At 43.2% G+C, this 18,314-nt stretch overlaps 1 protein-coding gene across 2 annotated transcripts in view; it reads right to left on the reverse strand.

Moving 5' to 3' along the window:
• Window positions 1–2,288: 2,288 nt before the first annotated feature.
• Window positions 2,289–18,314, reverse strand: part of KIF4A (kinesin family member 4A) — a 191,257-nt gene continuing 175,231 nt past the window's right edge. Inside the window, exons 25-32 of one of the 2 annotated variants that reach the window (XM_059680350.1) lie at window positions 17,155–17,325; window positions 15,788–15,895; window positions 14,735–14,812; window positions 14,275–14,373; window positions 13,575–13,751; window positions 5,373–5,489; window positions 3,247–3,369; window positions 2,289–2,976 (exon numbers count right to left, since the gene is read on the reverse strand). In XM_059680350.1, coding sequence (XP_059536333.1) covers window positions 2,776–2,976; window positions 3,247–3,369; window positions 5,373–5,489; window positions 13,575–13,751; window positions 14,275–14,373; window positions 14,735–14,812; window positions 15,788–15,895; window positions 17,155–17,325 — 1,074 coding nt within the window. In that variant the 3' untranslated portion in view covers window positions 2,289–2,775. The remainder of the gene's footprint in view (window positions 2,977–3,246; window positions 3,370–5,372; window positions 5,490–13,574; window positions 13,752–14,274; window positions 14,374–14,734; window positions 14,813–15,787; window positions 15,896–17,154; window positions 17,326–18,314) is intronic. The other variant, XM_059680351.1, reaches the window with a different exon arrangement.

An 18,314-nucleotide genomic window follows, 5' to 3' on the forward strand; every position in this document is an offset into this window, starting at 1 on the left:
ACCTTCCCATCCATCACCCCAGACAGTATATGCTCATTCAGGATAGCCGAGACTCGCATCATTCCAGCTGCTTTATCTCCAAGGCATCTAAAGTCTCCTTCTAAGAATCATTTGAGGAGTATAGGGAGTTAGGGTCACTGGATTGTGAAAGATGAACACATTGTTGATGTAAGAAACGTTCAAACCTGTAGATAATTTTTATAAGTTTATTTGAGCCAAACAGACAATTTCTGGGAAGCAAAATCTCAAGGGATTGAGAAAACGCTCTGAGAATGGCAGTTTTACAGCCTAGTTTATACACTAGAATCAAAGGAGGAGACTTAAGGAGGGTTACATGAAATCCATTGATGGTAGATTAAGGGGTCAGGAGAAAGAAAAGAAGGAAAATCTCTGAATTGGATAAAGAGTGAAATGGAGAGACTCAGACATCTTTTACATTGGTGGGTACAGGATAGTTAGCATTTGCAACAAATAGAGATGGTATGTAGGCAACAAGAAGGGTTCATAGTCTCTGCTCTGGTGTGCCCTGAGGGATCTGGATGAGATTACTCTGACATTCCAAGGGTATGTTATCTTAGATGCAAAAAGACAATATATAGGCTCACTTAGGAAAAGATTGAACTATGTCAAAGAAGATATACAGGCCTAGAATGTGACTCCCCCCCTAAACTGGTTTTAGTTAGGAATTTTTATGTTCAGGTCTCTGAGTCTGTAAGGCCACCACACAGGCCTCCCTTGAGCTTGTCAGGTTTATTATGTAGCCCTTTCTTTTGTCCACAACGTACAAAAGATACTGTTACTACATCACAGCAGACAGGGCTGGATAGCACTTGTAGTCAGCTTAGTGCTAAAATGTAGGCCTCTGGTGGGACTGACCTTCCCTCTAAGATAGTGGTTCTCAACCTTCCTAATGCCTGACCCTTTAACACAGTTCCTCATGTTGTGGTGAGCCTCAACCATAAAATTATTTTCATTGCTATTTCATAACTGTAATTTTGTTACTGTTATGAATTGCAATGTAAATATCTGATATGCAGGATGTATTTTCATAGTTACAAATTGAACATAATTAAAGCATAGTGATTAATCACAAAAACAATATGTAATTATATATGTGTTTTCCAATGGTCTTAGGCGACCCCTGTGAAAGGGTCGTTCGACTCCCAAAGGAGTCGCGACCCAAAGGTTGAGAACCGCTGCTTTAAGATGTGATGGCTCAAAGCCTGTGGGTTAATGCAATGTTGGTGGGAAAGGATGCCTCTCTGGGGATAGCTTGCTTACCCATCCCCCCCCCCCCCACACACACTGGGCTTGGGAGAGTGAGAAGACTGGCTCTCTTATGCCAAGAGACAGCCCTCCTCCCTCTCTGCTTTCCCATTGTATCCAGGGGCTCTAGTTGGCAATGGAAGAGGCTCTCTTGCTTCCTGGACATTAAAATGCAGAGAATTAGGGCTGCCTGCTGGCAGAAGGCCAGAGAGGGCTGCAGGGCAGCTAGTTCTCCTGCAGGCTTCATTCCCAGCAGATCATCCTTTAGTTTCCTTTGCTTGGTTCTGGTGGATTTTAGAGGAGTTTGGGCTTTCATGTGCTGAGTTCTGGGAGGTGCTCTGGAAGCTTTTACTGGGGGCGGGGTGGTGGTAGGGGAGACTGGGATTCAGAATGCATGGATATGAGAGGCCCAGGGCTTGAAAATTCTTCAGAAGGCTCTAAGGCCAGTCAGCAACCTGTGTTTGGCATTTTAGGGCTGGCCCCCTTGCAGTTTTAAGCAGAGATGGAGAACTCGGATGCCCAGTAAGGAGTAAGCACAGCCCTCTGCTCCCCTTTCAAAGGAGAAAGCAGGTAGCAGTGTGGCCTAAGGCATATGCTCAAGCAAGAAGTCAGGCTGCAGGGCTTTAGGGATTGCCACCACTGCCACTCTAGTAACACATGAAGCTTTGGTATTAGGCCTGGGTTCAAGTTCTAGCTCCATTACCCACTAACTTTGTGACTTTAAATAAAACTGTGGCAGGTGCATGGGGATGCCTGGTAAATATGTCCCTTTCTTGTAAATCTAGAGGCTGGGCGGGCTGTACAGTGGAGATCAGGACACTGGCCTTGCTAGTTTTATTCCAATTTTCTGAGGTAGCAGAGTGAAGTGAAGACATAATGTATTGGTCCATACGGCCCTTAGGGGACAGGGGCCATGACAAGGCGGTGGGGCCTGGCTACTTGCCTGGCATTCCCAGGGGTGGAGGAACATGGGTTGAAAATATAGCACAGAAGGATCTTTCCAAACAATAGAAGCACTAAGCTTTATTTCTTTATTTCTTTTAAAAAACATTAACATTTTTAAAGATTTCATTTACCTCAGGACCATGAAGAGCCCCTTCCTGAGGTGGGTTGAAAGATGGGTGTCAGGCGTCCCACCCAGGGTAGGCTCTGTCATTAAGCTGAGAGAGCCTAGAGATAAGACAGCCCTGGGAGGCAGCCTGAATTGATGGCAAATCAGAAAGAGCTTGACTATACTGAGGATTGGTTCCCAAAGAGTCAGCAGGAAGGTCAGCTGGTTCTGTCTTCAGCAGGCGGTTTAGCACCCTTCTAGAGAGGAGAGAGCAAGTCTGGGGCTGGAGGGCTAGAGACTGAGGACCGAGACAACAAAATTCCTTCCTTTTCAGTAACATGCTGTCCCTTTTATCAACAGCAAGAAACCTGAAATGTAGAGGAGTCATTAAAAAACCTCCTCTGGCTGCAACCAGAAGGTGCCTTGTAAGCCAGACTGGGGCAGAGATGAGTCCAATTTTATGGGGCCTCTTCTTCAATAGGGGAGCAGCCGGAAAAGAAGCTGACATTGCTGGCCAGAGCTCGTTTCTTTTTCTTCCCTGGAGCTTTATTTTCTTGGGATTCTGTGGCTACATGTTTCAAGTCTGGGAGGCCAAGGGAGGAGGTGTCTGGAGCAGTCTTTAACAAAACCTGCTCCACTTCACACATCTCTTTCAGGATCTAGGAGGGACAGAAACAGGTATGACTACATCTCAGGTGGGGCAGAGGCTCAGCCCAGCTTAGCCCCCACAGATGCCCAGAAGACTTCCAATATATGAGGTGTTCTGTAAGATTGCTCTGCAGGAAGCAGGAAGCAACAGACTATGCTCCATTCCCAGTTCCCAACAAGCACATTGGCCCTTTCTCCCCTTCCCCCACCACTGTCGGTTAGAGCTAAGGCAGAGAGGGACCATAATACAGCTGGAAATGCCTGCCTTTTAGCCTACCTACCTTACTGTTTGGAGTGGCACAGACAGGATTGAAGAAGCTTAATCCTGGGGTCACTTCTGTGGGATCCTCCAGTTTGAAGGAACCTTCGGAATCCTGGGTCCTCTCAACAGTTCCCAAGCTATCCTGAGAATCAAGCAGACAGGCTATTAGATATTCAGTTCCCAGGGTTATAGAATCACTGTTCCTGTCCAACCAGAGAGACACCAGCTTGGAGGGCCTCATCAGTTTCTAAGCAAGTCTCAGGGAGACCCTGCTTGGGGTCATAGTGCTTGATGGCAGCTTCTGAGGGCGAAGGACTAGGTAGGATAGTGGCACAGGATGCATCATGACGCGAGGTTTAAACAAGACCAAGCCTTGGTGATTTCTTTAACTTTCCCTTTTTCCAATCTGCAATATTCTTTTTACTAAAAAGGGTGTTGTCTGTATTATTTTTTTTTCCAGAGAAGGAAACCAAGGCCAAGAGAAAGAAGTTACTTAGGCAGTGAGGTGACTTTGGGGTAGAGCTTTGATTAGAATTATAAGCTTCTGTTATGAAAAAAGAACTGGATTAAGAGTCAGGAAGCCTAGGGTCTAATCTTTTATTGGGGTGACATTGGTCAATAAGATTATATATGTTTCAAGTATAATTTTCTATGGTACATGATCTGTATATTGCATTGTGTGCCCACCACCCAAAGTCAAATCTCCTGTCACCATATATTTGACCCCCTTCACCCTTTACTACTCCCACCTCCTTCCCTCGGGTAACCAACATGTTGTCTGTTTCTATGAGTTTTTGTTTGTTTATTTGTTGCTTTCAGTTCTATATCCCACGAGTGAAATCATATAGTACTTGACTTTTTGTCTGACTTATTTTACTTAGCTACAGGAACAGACTCCCAAGGTCCCTGAGACATCTGCAATTGTTAGCCTTACCTCTTTAATCCTCTAATAACTGCCTACCTTAGAAGTATCCTATATAATAAAAGCCTAATATGTTAAGTGTCTGGTTGTCCATTCAACCAATCAAAGTGTAATATGCTAACGATATGCTAAGGCCACTCAACTGCTCACTATGACGTGTACTGACCACCAGGGGGCAGATGATCCAACCAGTACGTTAGCTTACTGCTAGGGTCTGGCCAATCTGGACTGAGCAAGATGGGCTGGACACACCCTGGAGCCCTTCTGTGGTCCCTCCTCGACTGGCCAACCTCCTGTGTCCCTCCCCAGCCCCAATCATGCACCCGTGGGGTCCCTCGGCCTGGCCTGCACCCTCTCACAATCTGGGACCCCTTGGGGGATGGCAGAGAGCAGGTTTCGACCTGATCCCACAGGCCAGGCCGAGGGACCTCACTGGTGCACGAATGTGTGCACTGGGCCTCTAGTTTTTAATAGAAAACCCAGGGCAAAACTGTTTACATGTAGATGTTCAAGAAATGCATGATGAATGATCATTACACTAAGCTTGCTAAAATTATTGCTTATCACATAGGGAGCTGTAGGAATGGGCTTTTGCCATGGGCACAGGTAGGCATAAGGCAAGTATGTGGACCTGACGTACTTGGTGCTGCCTTTCTCAGAACACATTTTGTTTCCCTGAGATTTCTATTCCTGGAAGTAATATAAGGAGGACAGCTACAATTACCTTGGCTCACAACAGTGACCATCAGAAAGACCAAGTTCCTGTGAGTCTTTTCCTAGAGAATAGCTGGTTCCCATGGAGAGGGGCTAGGTAACTAATGTCTCAAGATGTCAGAAGGATTAACTTCCTTCCTGGAAGCTGCCACCTCAGCATGTGGCCCTTATAGTTCCAGCTAAGCCTCTGGATTAGCCGGATCCTGCATATCTATATGCCTGTAAATGCCTGCTTTCTTGTTCCTTGTTCCTGCCTCAGAAACTATAGAAACATTATAGTCAAGGTGGGGAATGGGGAACTCATACCTGGGAATCTTCTGGGAAGGGCTGTGGTTTCTGAAGGGGATGTGTGGAAAGACTAGCAGTGAGCAAATAGGATTAAGCGAACTGTGTATTTTTCTGATTGCAGAGAAAAGAAGAGTAGAAGAGCTGTGCAGGAGATTCCAGATTTCATGAAGAAAAGGGCGGAAACTAGTGGGGAAAATAAGGGGCAATGGCACTAATCCTACCTTGTCTTGCTGACGGTTCCTACACTTTGTGGGGTCACAGCTGCAGTCCACGCCACAGTTCAACTTCTGTCTCCTGCACCCACACTGCTTATTCCCACACCAGCCCTTGCAGGAACACTGCAAAAACAGATTTGTAGAAAGACTTTATTACCGCCCAGCCGGTGTGGCTCAGTGGTTGAGCGTCAACCTATGAACCAGAAGGTCATGGTTCGATTCCCAGTCAGGGCACACGCCTGGGTTTCAGGCTCAATCTCCAATGAGGGGGATGCCGGAGGCAGCCAATCAATGATTCTCTCTCATCACTGATGTTTCTCTCTCTCCACAATCCTCTCTGAAATCAATAATACATATATTTTTTTAAAAAGAAAGAGTCATTACTGTCATCTGGAATGACATGGAATCAGTTTCACCCCACTTTTCACAGGGTAGGATGACTAGTTTAAAAGGCCTTCCCTTCATTTACAAGCCTTTCTGAAAAGATGGAAAGTACCATCAACTTTACCAAGCTTCTATCTCCCCAGTCCTCTCTTGTTAATCCTCACTCAAAGATATTTTTTCCATTGATTTTTTTTTGACAGAGTGGAAGGAAGAAAATGGGAGAGAGGGGGAAGGAGAGAGGAAGGAGGATAGGAAGAGATCAATGTGAGACACATCGACTGATTTCCTCTCACACATGCCCTGACCAGGGCCGGGGATCGAACCAGCAATCCAGGTGGTGCCCTTGACCAGGAATCGAACCCAAGACCCTTCAGTGCAGGGGCTGGCACTGTAACCACTGAGCATACCAGCCAGGGCGCCTCAGTCCTCTCTTTAGTGAAACAAAGATCAATGTGAACCACCATAGGTTTACTAAGAACAAGTTAAGCCAGGCAAATCCATTTATTTGGGGATAGGATACTTGAAAGACAGATCAGAGGGCTATCATAAGAATGCAGGGAAACTGAAAGAGACTCTCATGATCATTTTAAGGGCAAAGTAAAGAACTGTGAGCTAATTGGTAGTGGAGTTAGGTACAGTATATTTAAGGACTAAGCACAGTTGCTTGACATCTTTTGATCTACCTAACTGTACTTCATCCAACTCACTTTCTACAGTTTGTTCAGTGTCAGCCTGAGATTTGTCCTCAGCACTTTAATAATTTAGCAGTTTAATGAATCACTGATGAATGAAATATCATTTACATTTGTATAGCACTTTACAGTTTTTGGAGTACTTTCATATAATATACAACTACAAAAATCTCATAACTGGTCTACAAGGTAGGCATTTTAATCTGCTGTAACAACAACACAAAGCTGGAAGGATGATTAATATGTAAGATAACAGAATCACAATTCAAAAATATTTGGACAGGCTGAAATTATCGGCCCAAAGTAAAAGTTATAACAGGGATCAATTTCAGTTTGACACTTAGGTTCCTCCCAAATCAGCCATCCTATATAATAAAAGCCCAATATGCAAATCGACCGAACAGTGGAATGACAGGTCACTATGATGCGCACTGACTACCAGGGGGCAGATGCTCAATGCAGGAGCTGCCCCCTGGTGGTCAGTGGGCTCCCACAGGGGGAGTGCTGCTCAGCCAGAAGCGGGGATCAGTGCTGGCGAGTGCAGCGGTGGTGGCGGGAGCCTCTCCTGCCTCCACGGCAGTGCTAAGGATGTCTGACTGATGGCTTAGGCCCATGGGGACATCCCCTGAGGGCTTCTGGACTGTGAGAGGGTGCAGGATGGGCAGAGGGTCCCCCCAAGTGCACAAATTTTGTGCACCAGGTCTCTAGTAAAAAAAAAAAAATATGGGAAGATCTGGCTTAAAAGTAGTTTTTGTACAAAAGGCCTAAGGATTGGAGATGTCACGAAGTTCCTTGAGTGGAAAGTGTAAAATGGCTGTCAAAAAGCAATACAGTCAGACAGAAGTTTGGAATTCAGAAATCATGGGGAGCAACTGCTCCCAGACCCTGTTTGAAGTAGTCTATCCCATTAAACAAAATAGAGACACGGTGACCAGTGTTATAGAAAGTGATGTTATAAGAGAAATGGTGGGAGAAAGTAGGATAGTTTGGCTTGAAACAAACAAGTGGCAGACCTCAAAGAATGATGGAGGAGTCCTCAGTGACCATGTAAAGTCTGATGTGATGTTTGAAGCACCTCTCTAATATCCCTGATCTAATGATACCAATTTCTATTTATCCTGAGATGAAAATCGTTTCCTATAATGTTTGACCATAGGACACAATTCTGTCATCTGGAATGACATGGTATCAGTTTAACCCCACTTTCACAGCAAAGTTGTTCAAGCCCTGAGCATAATTTTCACTCTCAGTGCCCCTCTGTCCAAATCCTCTCAAAGCTAAATATATCTAGCTCCTTCAATGATTCACCACATGACATGGTTTCCAAGAATCCTCGCTATCTTAACTATACACCAGTTTGTCCAAGTTCATCTTTAATTGTGACATCCAGAAATGAGCATAACTTTCTAGATGTGGTGTGATCATTATCAAGTAGATTGACACAGGCACCTCCCAATATTCTTGTTAATGAGGCCTAAAATCACAGTAGCGTTTTCCCCCATCCTTGTCATGTCTTTGTGGATTCATACTGGGTTTACCATTAAATTCAAGCCCTTACATCTCTTTCATATGACAACCATCAGCATTATTCTGTAGTTGTGAAGGTAAAATAAACCAAAATAATATCATTTTTATTATGAGAGTAATATACATAATTTTATAAAATTTAAAAATCAAAAACCATGATTTTAATATTTAATACTTGTATATAGTATTGCATTATGTGGAAATGTCAATTTATTAAACCAGACTCCTACATTAGATATTAAGATGGCATTAAAAGAAATTGTTTGTTATTATAAATCATGTTAAAGCAAACATCCTGATACATAAATATAACCAAAATGTTACCATGATAGACAAAGGCCCTCTGTAATGTGGTCCTGGCTACCCCTCTGAATGGCCCTTGTACTACTCTCTCCCACTTTTCAATACACTCTAGCCACACTGGCCTTCTCAGCTGCTCCTTCATAAACCAAGTTCATCCTGCCCCAAGATCTTTGCATTTGCTGTTTCCTTTTCCTAAAATGTTCTTCCTCTGATTCCTTTCCTGACTTGCTCCTTCACTTTGTTCAGCTCTCAGCTTAAATATCTCTTCCTCAGAGAGACCTCTCCCAAGCCCTCTTCTGAAGTACTTTTTTCCTATCCTATCTGTGACTTCTCTATATTTTCTTCTTATCTCTTATCATCTAAAATGATTTTGTTTTTCTGGTAACTGTGTCTCTCTCTCTGTAGGGCGTGGCTATAGGGTTAAGCCTTGGACTGACCTGTTGGCAAAGCCACAAACAAGTCCCAGCTTAGAGGGCACAGTCTACTTAGCATAATTAGGCTTGACCTTATGATACTCCCTAGATTTTATCTGGGTAGCTAATGGGCTGTGGGAGGTTTATCAAGTGCTGCCAAAACAAGTGAAACTCACAAGAACATTGTAACTATGGTGACCACTACCTTGTTTACCTCTGGCTATAAAATAAAGGCTCAGCTTGTCTCTGGATCTCTCTCTGTGGCCTCAGCCAGGCCCAGGAAGATCCATCCCTAGACCCAGCTTATTCTCTTTGTCTGTCATTTCTTCGTCCTTCACCGCCCTCCCTCAGGCTTGCAAACCCTTGGCTGAGCTGGCTCGGCACATCTCTCTCCACAAGAATGTCTTTCTTCAGTTTCACGAGGCCAAGGATCTTACCTGTCTCATATGCCATATCCTCAACACCTAGAAACAGTGCCTGATACATGCTCAAAAGATCTGTTGAGTAAATCTTTTTTACACACCAATGACTATTTGTTTTTAGTATAAATTCCTATGTGTATAATTACTGGGCCTAAAGATAGGAACATTTTTAAAGCTTTGGATACATATTTTCAAGTTGCCTTACAGAAAGCTATACCAAATTTACATTGCTAACAGCAATAGACAGGAATGCCCATCTTAGTCATACTTGCCAACATTGGGCATTCAAATAAAATAAAAAAATCTTTGCGTCTTTGAATAAGATAGGGCAAAAGACAGAATTTTATGACATGTCCTAGACATACCTCACCAGGATGACACTGATTAATTGGTTGATATAGGCTGGGTATGGTCCTCTGGCCATTTACAAATTCATCAAAAACACTCTAGTACCCTGCCCACGTGTTCTCTATTTTATGCAAAGGCTTAATAGTATGAGAATATTATCTGAAAGGCTGTCATAAATAAGAACAATTAGACTTTTATATAGCCAATACCTGGTGGGATGATTTACAAGGAACAACTTTCTAACAGTTATGGAATACAATGGGCTGCCCTGTGAGATTCACCACTATCAGAAGTTTTCAAGCAAGCAGAGGCTAGAAATACATCTGGCAGTGTTGTTAATAGAACAGGCATGACACACGTGACAGATATATTCACATGAATGCCATATGTATTAGCTACAACTTCATCTTATTCTTTCTCACACCAGGACAAGATCAGAATGTGAGAGGGAGCATGACCTTGCCACATACATAACCTCAATTATATAGGTATGTGGTGCGTGTATGTGTACACATGTGTGCATCACAACTGTTTGCAACCCACCCAGCATGTCCCAACACCACAGTTGAGAACCACTATAATAGAGGGGCTCTTTATATAGAGTGGGAAGTAGAGCTGAAAGGAACCTGTGGGGTTCCTTTAAGCCAGTAGTTTTCAACCCCAACTATACATATGAAATCTCTGGGGGAGTTTTCAGAAAGGCCAGGTTCTACCTCAGACCAACTAAATCAGAATATCAGGGGGTGGGGACCCCAGCTCCCATGTTTAAAAGCTCCTTTAGGGATCCTAATGTGCAGCCAGGCTTGAGAACCACTGCTTTAGAGTCTATAATTCTTCTAGCACTGATTTAAGCGTTGTATTGTATCTCAGAATGGTAAGATCTGATAAAAATTTTAACATAATGAACATTAGGCTAGGAATTAGGAAACTTGGGCTCTCATCCTATCCTATATAATAAAAGTCTAATATGCAAATTGTCCCCTTGGGTGGTCGTTAGACTGGGAGTTCAACCGCTCGCTATAACGTGTGCTGACCATCAGGGGGCAGCACGGAACATGGCGGGCATCGGTGACATGGCACTGGCAGTGGGCTGCAGTGGAGGCACTGCCAGCACTGATGGGCCCCAACGAAAGTGGGACTGTGATGAGATGGTGGAGCAGATTAGTGGGTGGTGCCAGGCCAAGGCGGGTGCAAGTGGGAACCTGATCGCCCCGCTGGTCGCCCTGCAGATGGTGACCAGTGGCAGCTGCGGGTGTTGGGGCCGCCACGAGCTGGGGCCCGATCTCCACAGGCCACCCCAAGGGACCCCACCTGTGCACGAATTTGTGCACCGGGCTTCTAGTATTTAATACTTGGCATGACTTTGGACAAGTCACTTCATCCAAGCTCATCTCCATTCTTTCATTTCTACGATGGAGACAAAAATACCTGCTTCCTATTTTCTGCCAAAGTATTAGTAAAATGCTTACTATGCTTTAATAACAATACCTGCATATTTTGTCACAAGGTGCTTTTGCATACATCCCTTCTTTTAACTTCTGAGATTACCATACAACACCATATAAAGGTAGATTTATTAAAACCCATTTATTAAAAACAATAACAACTTTGTTATTCTGACTCAGGATATTAGTGCTGGAAAGGGACATTATACACCTCTTCTAATATAATCCCTTCATTACATAGATGAAGAATCTGAGGCCTAGGGAGATTAAGTGACTTGCTTAACGTCATCTAACTCACCAGTGGCAAACTCAAGACTAGAGCCCGTGTCTATCTGGTTCCTAAGCTATTACTTTTTAAAACTATAGCACATGGCCTATCCTTCAACATGTTCTTAGTACACACAGGAAACATGGCTGAGTGAGGAAGCCAACTTTTTCAGCAGTAGCTTTGGAGAAATCATCATTTTGGTGCCTTGCTGCAGTCTCCCTTTCAGTAACCTAGTGATAATACCAGCCTGCTTCAGCTGGTTGGAACAATAATAATCAGGATGGCCTTCATGCAAAGCCTCAAGGTCTACGTATAGTGTCTGCCTACGAGCAGTCTGATCAAAGAGCAGTCATACCATCCATGTACTTTGAGGTCACACAAAGGGAGAAACTAGATTGTATGCCAGCTTGCTCCCCTTAATGCCCAGTTATAGTCTCTTCTTGAGTTTTAAAATCAGGGGGAAAGCCTAGAAAATAATCATCTCTCACTGTTTTAAGCACAGGATTTGTCATTGATAGCAATACTATTTACTTGAAATATTTGTTATATATTTCTTTTTTAGGCTTAGAGCAACAGTGCTATAACATATAGTAAGTTTTCCTTGAGGAAAGTATACCTGCATTTGCTTCTCATTTGGAAACTCCCTCACCAGTTTTAGGTCTTCTACCATGTATTCCTTGTGTGTATTTTTCAACTCTGCTTCCTGTTACTTAGCTGACCTTTAAATCTGTACTCAGCTCATGTGCTCCACTTCAACCACAGTAGAGTTCATAAACGTTTGTTAAGTAAATGAAAGTCAGACATGTTCTGTCCCATTTCCTCTAAGTGTCTCAATCCTCTGTCTTTCTACTACAAAATCTTTGTAATATGCTATTCATTGGGCCAGAAGTGGTCTCCTAGTTGTCCCCAACATATATTTCCCTTTCTGTCTTATAATGCAGCAATAGTCATCTCTTTCCTGGCATCTTCCTAAACTCTATCTACTTGGTTTGGTTTTATAGTCAGTCACCCTTAAAAAACCCCTCAGTGCATTTCTCTGAGATGAAGATGCTGAGGTTCTATGGTGTGCTTCTATTTCTTTGCCTTGTTTTCCTATCTATACTAACAAAAGGGTAATATGCTAATTAGACTGGACATCTTCTAGACGTCTTTCCGGACAAAGCCATGGTGGTGGGGGCCGAGGCAGAGGTGGTTAGGGGCGATCAGGCCGGCAGGGGAGGGCAGTTAGGGGCGATCAGGCTGGCAGTGGGGGCAGTTAGGGGCAATCAGGCCGGCAGGCAGAGGCAGTCAGGGGTGATCAGGTAGGCAGGCAGGCGAGCAGTTAGGAGCCAGCAGTCCTGGATTGCGAGAGGGTGCAGGCTGGGCTGAGGGACCCAACCTGCCCCCTGCACGATTTTTGTGCACTGAGCCTCTAGTTAGATTATAAGCTCTCTGAGGTTGCCCAATACATTGCATTTTTGACTCTTTTCAAATGACCAAATGCCAGCATGACTATATATTCCTCATGACTTGCTTCTCTCTGATGTTGTGGCTTTAGAAGGCTCAGTTCCCTGTGTGGTTCACAATGAGCTAATTAAATCAAGTAACTTTCTAGGAAGCCAGCTAGGGTAGTTTGTGAACTTCTCTTAGGCAGAATGTGACTGCAGGGCACAGTTGCAGTAGCAGTAAACTGTAGTGCCCGGGAAGTTAATGTTTTAACATAAATCATCTACATTTGATAATTATGTAAGCCTGTCATCATGTAAATAAATAACACATGCCTCAAAGTCAGACTATTCCTAACTAGCCTTAACTAGTGTGTTTGATCTGAACTCTTAGCCTTTTCTGTAATTCTCATTACCCCTTAGCCTAGTGAGCAAAATCACTCTTTTAGGCACTCAGCTTCTGGTCTATAATTTTTACTGATATGACCATGATGTGATAGAAACAAACTGGACTTGGAGTCAGAATATTCTATTTCAAGCCCTATCACTATAACTTTAGGCAAGGTCATTTCCCTCCTGTGGGCCTCAGATCCATCTGTAAAACAAATAATAAATATCTCATTGAATTTTTGGTGACAATTGAAAAGAAATAACATATATGAAGCTTTATAAACTGTAAAGTGCTATAAAAATGTGAAGGATTATGATCACATTGGAACCAGCCTGAAGAAATGGTATAGAACACTACTACCTTTCAGACTGGTAAGAGCCCACAGACATGAAAAGAACCACCTGCACACTCAGGCAGCTCCTTCTGCTGGCCACAGGTTCCATACAGAGCTGGCCTGATGAGCACCCCTTGGTGGAGCCAATGCCTCTGAATGGGATCCAGGGGTTCAGGTGCAGGGTATGGGGCGGGTACATTCCCACTGGCAGCGAAGACAGACTAGAACCCCTGACAGAGATGAGAGCTGCCTCCTACCACTTGGATGTTCTTCTTGGGTATCTTAAATAATTTTGTTGGCTTCCATTCCTCATCATCCCCATCGTCAATATCACCATCCTCAGGATCATTCACAGAATGCTCTGAATAATATTTTAGATCATCGATGTCCATGCTTTGCTCCAGGAACTTTTCTTTAAAATGGGAAGGTCTTGGCTAAGAACAAAGGTTTGGAATAGTTATTTAATTAAAAAAAACAACACATGTGGATCATATCTTCACAGTAGCTGTTGCCAGCTATCTTCCCAGAGCAGAGATTTCAGACTCCCTCAAATATACTCCACTTGGCTTTACCAATCAGAAGAAATTCTGCTTCTCCCTTTGGCCTTGCAGAGTCTTTGAAGAGACAGAAACTGCAAGGAGAGGTTGAGTAATCTGAGGAGGGAGGGACTCATGATCTGATAAGTACTTAGGGATGGACAGCTGAGTTCTGCTCTTTCACTTTGCTCCTCCCCTTCAGCTGTGTTACATGTCTGTACATGGCCAAGAGTCCATCTCCCATGGAGGGAGAAGGCCTATTTCCCTCAAGACTGTCCTAGAGTTTTATCTGCGAGTCCAAAGAAAATCGAGATGCTGGAATTTGGATATTTTACCTCGCAACCTCTTCTAAAAGGCGATTTTAGTGTACTCATTCCAAACCCTGGCTATGGGAAGGTATCATAGGCACTGAGCAGTTTACCTTAGGTGGGATATATTCAAAAGAAGAGTCTGGAGAGAGAAGGGTATCCTTAGGAAGATGAGGTTTCTGTTTGCTGGCTACTTGGAGGAGAGTCAGTTTCTATTTGAAAAGAAGAGAAAACGTGTATATTGCAGGGCAGCTTCTGAGAGTGTTCATGGCTCAAACATAATGATTTCTAAGCTAGCTCAATTTGAAAGCATATTAAAGTGAGGCAGGGTAATACTAAAGTAGGTTGAAGGACTTCCACTTTACTACAAGATTAGGATTCAATTCAGAAAAGAGCAAATTAAAAAATGTGTTTATATAATTTGAAATGCACATGACTATGTCAAATGGAAACTTGATATCGACCTCATAAAATACAGCCAAGTCATCATATTCAGGCTTTTACTCCCAAGGGTTGGCCTCAGTTGCAACAGGGTCTCCCCGGGCTTGTTCAGTGGATGGGAGGCTGTATTACCTGCTTTATGATTTCATTCTCTCGGAGAAGCTGCTTATTTTGCGCATACACTCCTTGCATCTTCTCAAGTTCTTCTTCCTATTTCCAGAGAGCACAGAGATCGGTGGGATTATTTTGGGCACTACATGTGGGGCACCAAACAACTCACAGAGATGAAAACATACTGCTGCCAAGTTGCTGGCAGCAGATGGATTTTGCACAGCAAGCACTGGCACCCAGAAAAATGCCCGATTGCCACCAGTTCCTAGGTGTCCTGAATGCAACTCTATTCCAACATCCCAAGCAGCCCTGACAGCCATCACGAAACTATGGACTCTGCCCTACATTTTCCATTCTCCACCCTCTCATTCCTCATTCACATCAGGAAGCTGATTAAGAAACCTATGCAGACAACTGTTTCTCTGAAGTCAGAGATGCTTTTGATCATCCTTCTCAACATAGACTAGGCAGCTTATTTGCTACTCTAATAATAAGCCTGATTAAACTTCCTGGCATTTAAGACAACCAGATTCATGCATACGACCTTAACTATACTTTGGTTATATCTTTGATGGGAGGTACCAAGGAAACCCTAGAGACTGGTGGGTCAGGAAAAAGATTCTAAGTTGGATAAAATAGTGCTCTGACATGCTAGTAAGGGTGTGGTGTTCCCAGCCTCTGGAAGAAATTTAGACCCTAGGCATTTTATAAATATGTCAAGTCTCAGCTCAGAAGAACAGGCTCAGGAAGAGACAGCTCAATGTCCCTAGGAGTCTACTGGATGTTTTAATTTTCTCAACTATTTAGAGCTCATGTTTAGGCAAAGAATCAGGAGGCCTCAGAGTCTGGTATTGAGTATGCACCGTCATTTCTGTACCAAAAAGGAGGTTATTCTATGTGTGGCTACATTCTAAATACCTTAAATTGATCAACTAGGGCCAAAAAGCAGTAGAGGCTGCCATTATCAACCCTGTTTAATACCTAATTGCTCTCTGCTGTAAGTACAATGGTCTAAATCAGATAATTCTGTCAGGCCCTCGGAACCCATCTCTGGAAACCTTTGCCTCATTATACCTGACACTTCAGTGTGCTCCGCAGCTGTTGTTTCTTTTCACTGACTGACACTTCTGGCTGCTTCTCTGCCATCTGGCTTTGCTGCAACTGGCTGAGAAGGTACAACACCTAGAGAAAGATACAACCCAATGTGACCAAATAAAAATAAGACAAAAAAGGAAATTGGGCTCAGTCCAAGCAGTGATCAGATTGACTCCTCTGTGATTTAGCGGAACTGTTCTCTCTCTCTCTCTTTTAAAATCCTCACCTGAGGATATGTTTTTTACTGATTTTTAGAGAGAGAAGAAGGGATGGGGGGAGAAACAACATGTGATCAGTTGCCTCCCAGACGTGCCCCAACGGGGGATGGAACTTGAAACCTAGTTATGTGCCATGACCGGGAATCAAACCCACAACCAACTGAGCCACCTGGCTGGGGCTAAACTGTTCTCTTTTGCTCTCATGGCTTGAAGTAGTAAGGAGCAAGCACAATTGCATAGTTCACCAGGCATGTTAATCTTAATACCAAAATGGAGGCTAAGATCTCTTGTCACTGGTATGTGTAAACTTAGACAAGTCATTAATTTCTCTTTGTTTCAGGTTTCTTATCTGCAAAATTTGGAAAAGACTATATGGTTTTTTTTTATTGCTCAGAAAACTTTTTATAAAAGCAGCTTTCTAGCTTTTAAGGTTGTTTCCAGTGTTAGATTTGCAAACTCAGAGTTGTTTGGTGAATGAAAATCTGAAAGCGCTCATCTCCCAGAGCTTGTATATTTAAGGAGCAAATGACTGGAATCCTAGGTCAACCGGGATTTGGTACCTGAAGATTTTGGAGAGTAGCTGGAGAACCATTTCTTATTTTGTGAATAACCTTAACTGCTTTAAATTTTGTTTCCTATAAATGTGTAGCCCAAACTTCATTTGTTCTAGCATTGGGGTGCTCTCTTGATCATCTGAGTATCCCAAATGTCCAATTCTATTTTTTAGAGGCAAACCTTGAGTAAAGCCTGACCCCTTTGGCATAGCTTATAAGGCCTCTATGACCTTAATTCTGCTTAGGTGTGTAATACAGGCTATTCAGATGCCAGTTCTTCCATTTACTGTGTGACCTTGAGCATGTTAACTGTTGGAACACAAGGCCTGGGCGAGGTCCTGAGGGGGAGGGTGGCACACAGGAGCTCAGGGGCAGGGGGCATTAGGGAACCTGCCTCAGAGTTGTTGAACTAGGACGGAACATGAACAGACCCCTCCCCGCACTGCCCAAACTAGGTGCTCCATCTACATGGTCTTTTGAAGGAAACATCATATCCCCCACTATCTTTTAAAACTAACAACAGAAAGCAATGATGGTTTATTCCTCAGTATAGCTTCTCGGCTTGCTAGTTTACCTTCTCTTGGTGCTGTTGCTCCATTCTGAACAGCTCTGCCTGTAACTCTGTCTCTTTTTCAGCAATATGATTCCGTTCCTCAAACAGCATCTTCTGCATGTCAGCACAGCTGGCCTTGTTCTGTTTCAGATTGCTTTCAAGCTTGCTGACCTGTATCTTGGAGGAGACCAGCTGGAAAAGTTAAAAGAAGAACATTTTCTTTGAAGAATGGCCACCTTTCCCCATTCATTAGGCAGACAAATATCTGCTTTCTTGAAATGGGCTAAGAAAAGTTCCTCCATGTCCAAGTCCATTCTTATGTTTTCATGACATATGGATTCTACCACTGAACAGTAATAACACTACTCAGGCCAAGAGCCAATATTTCTGTTGAGGTAGATAACTTAAAGCTAGAAGTCATCACTAAGGTCATTCAATCTCTTGCTCTGCCTCGGCAAGAATAAACCCAACATGAACAGTAGCTGACAACTCCATATGTAAGAAGTTCTTCCTTAATTTTAAAGAGAAAATCAAAAGACACACCCTTACGGCCAATTACGTCCCAGCTCAGAATGTCTGTGTTCACATGTTGAAACTCGTAGACACGTTAGCTGAGACTGTAGATCTGGCTCTTCAGGCTAGATTGATATCTTATGCTGGCCTAGTTATATATTCTCTATTAGCTCGGATGGCGAACATCATAAACACCAGTGCTGGTAAGACTAATGAGAATTTCTTTAGTAAGATAAATCTGCTACCCCAACACAAAATGTAAAAGCATTGCTCAAACTTGCAGAATCGGAGGAGTTTGTAAGCTTGTCTTAAGATAAAATGCCTTAATCACCAGAGGTGACCAACTTTAATTCCTCTTGTGACAATGTAAGATGATAGACTATTTTAAGGTCAGTGAAGATGCATTTTCTTTAAGAAAAATCTCTGTATGCCAGTGATTAATTTGTCTGTCCTAGATTGTATCTTAAACTTTTTTTTATTGTTGTTAATCCTCACCCAAAAATATTTTTCCATTGATCTTTTTTAAAGAGAGTGGGAGAGTGAAAGAGAGAAACATCGATGTGAGAGAAACACATCAATAGGTTGCTTACTGCACCATGCCCTGACCAGGGCCTGGGCCGGGGAGGAGCCTGCAACCAAGGTATGTGCCCTTGAGCAGAATCAAACCT

This window comes from Myotis daubentonii, chromosome X (genome assembly GCF_963259705.1).
Source record: "Myotis daubentonii chromosome X, mMyoDau2.1, whole genome shotgun sequence".
NCBI lineage: Eukaryota > Metazoa > Chordata > Mammalia > Chiroptera > Vespertilionidae > Myotis > Myotis daubentonii.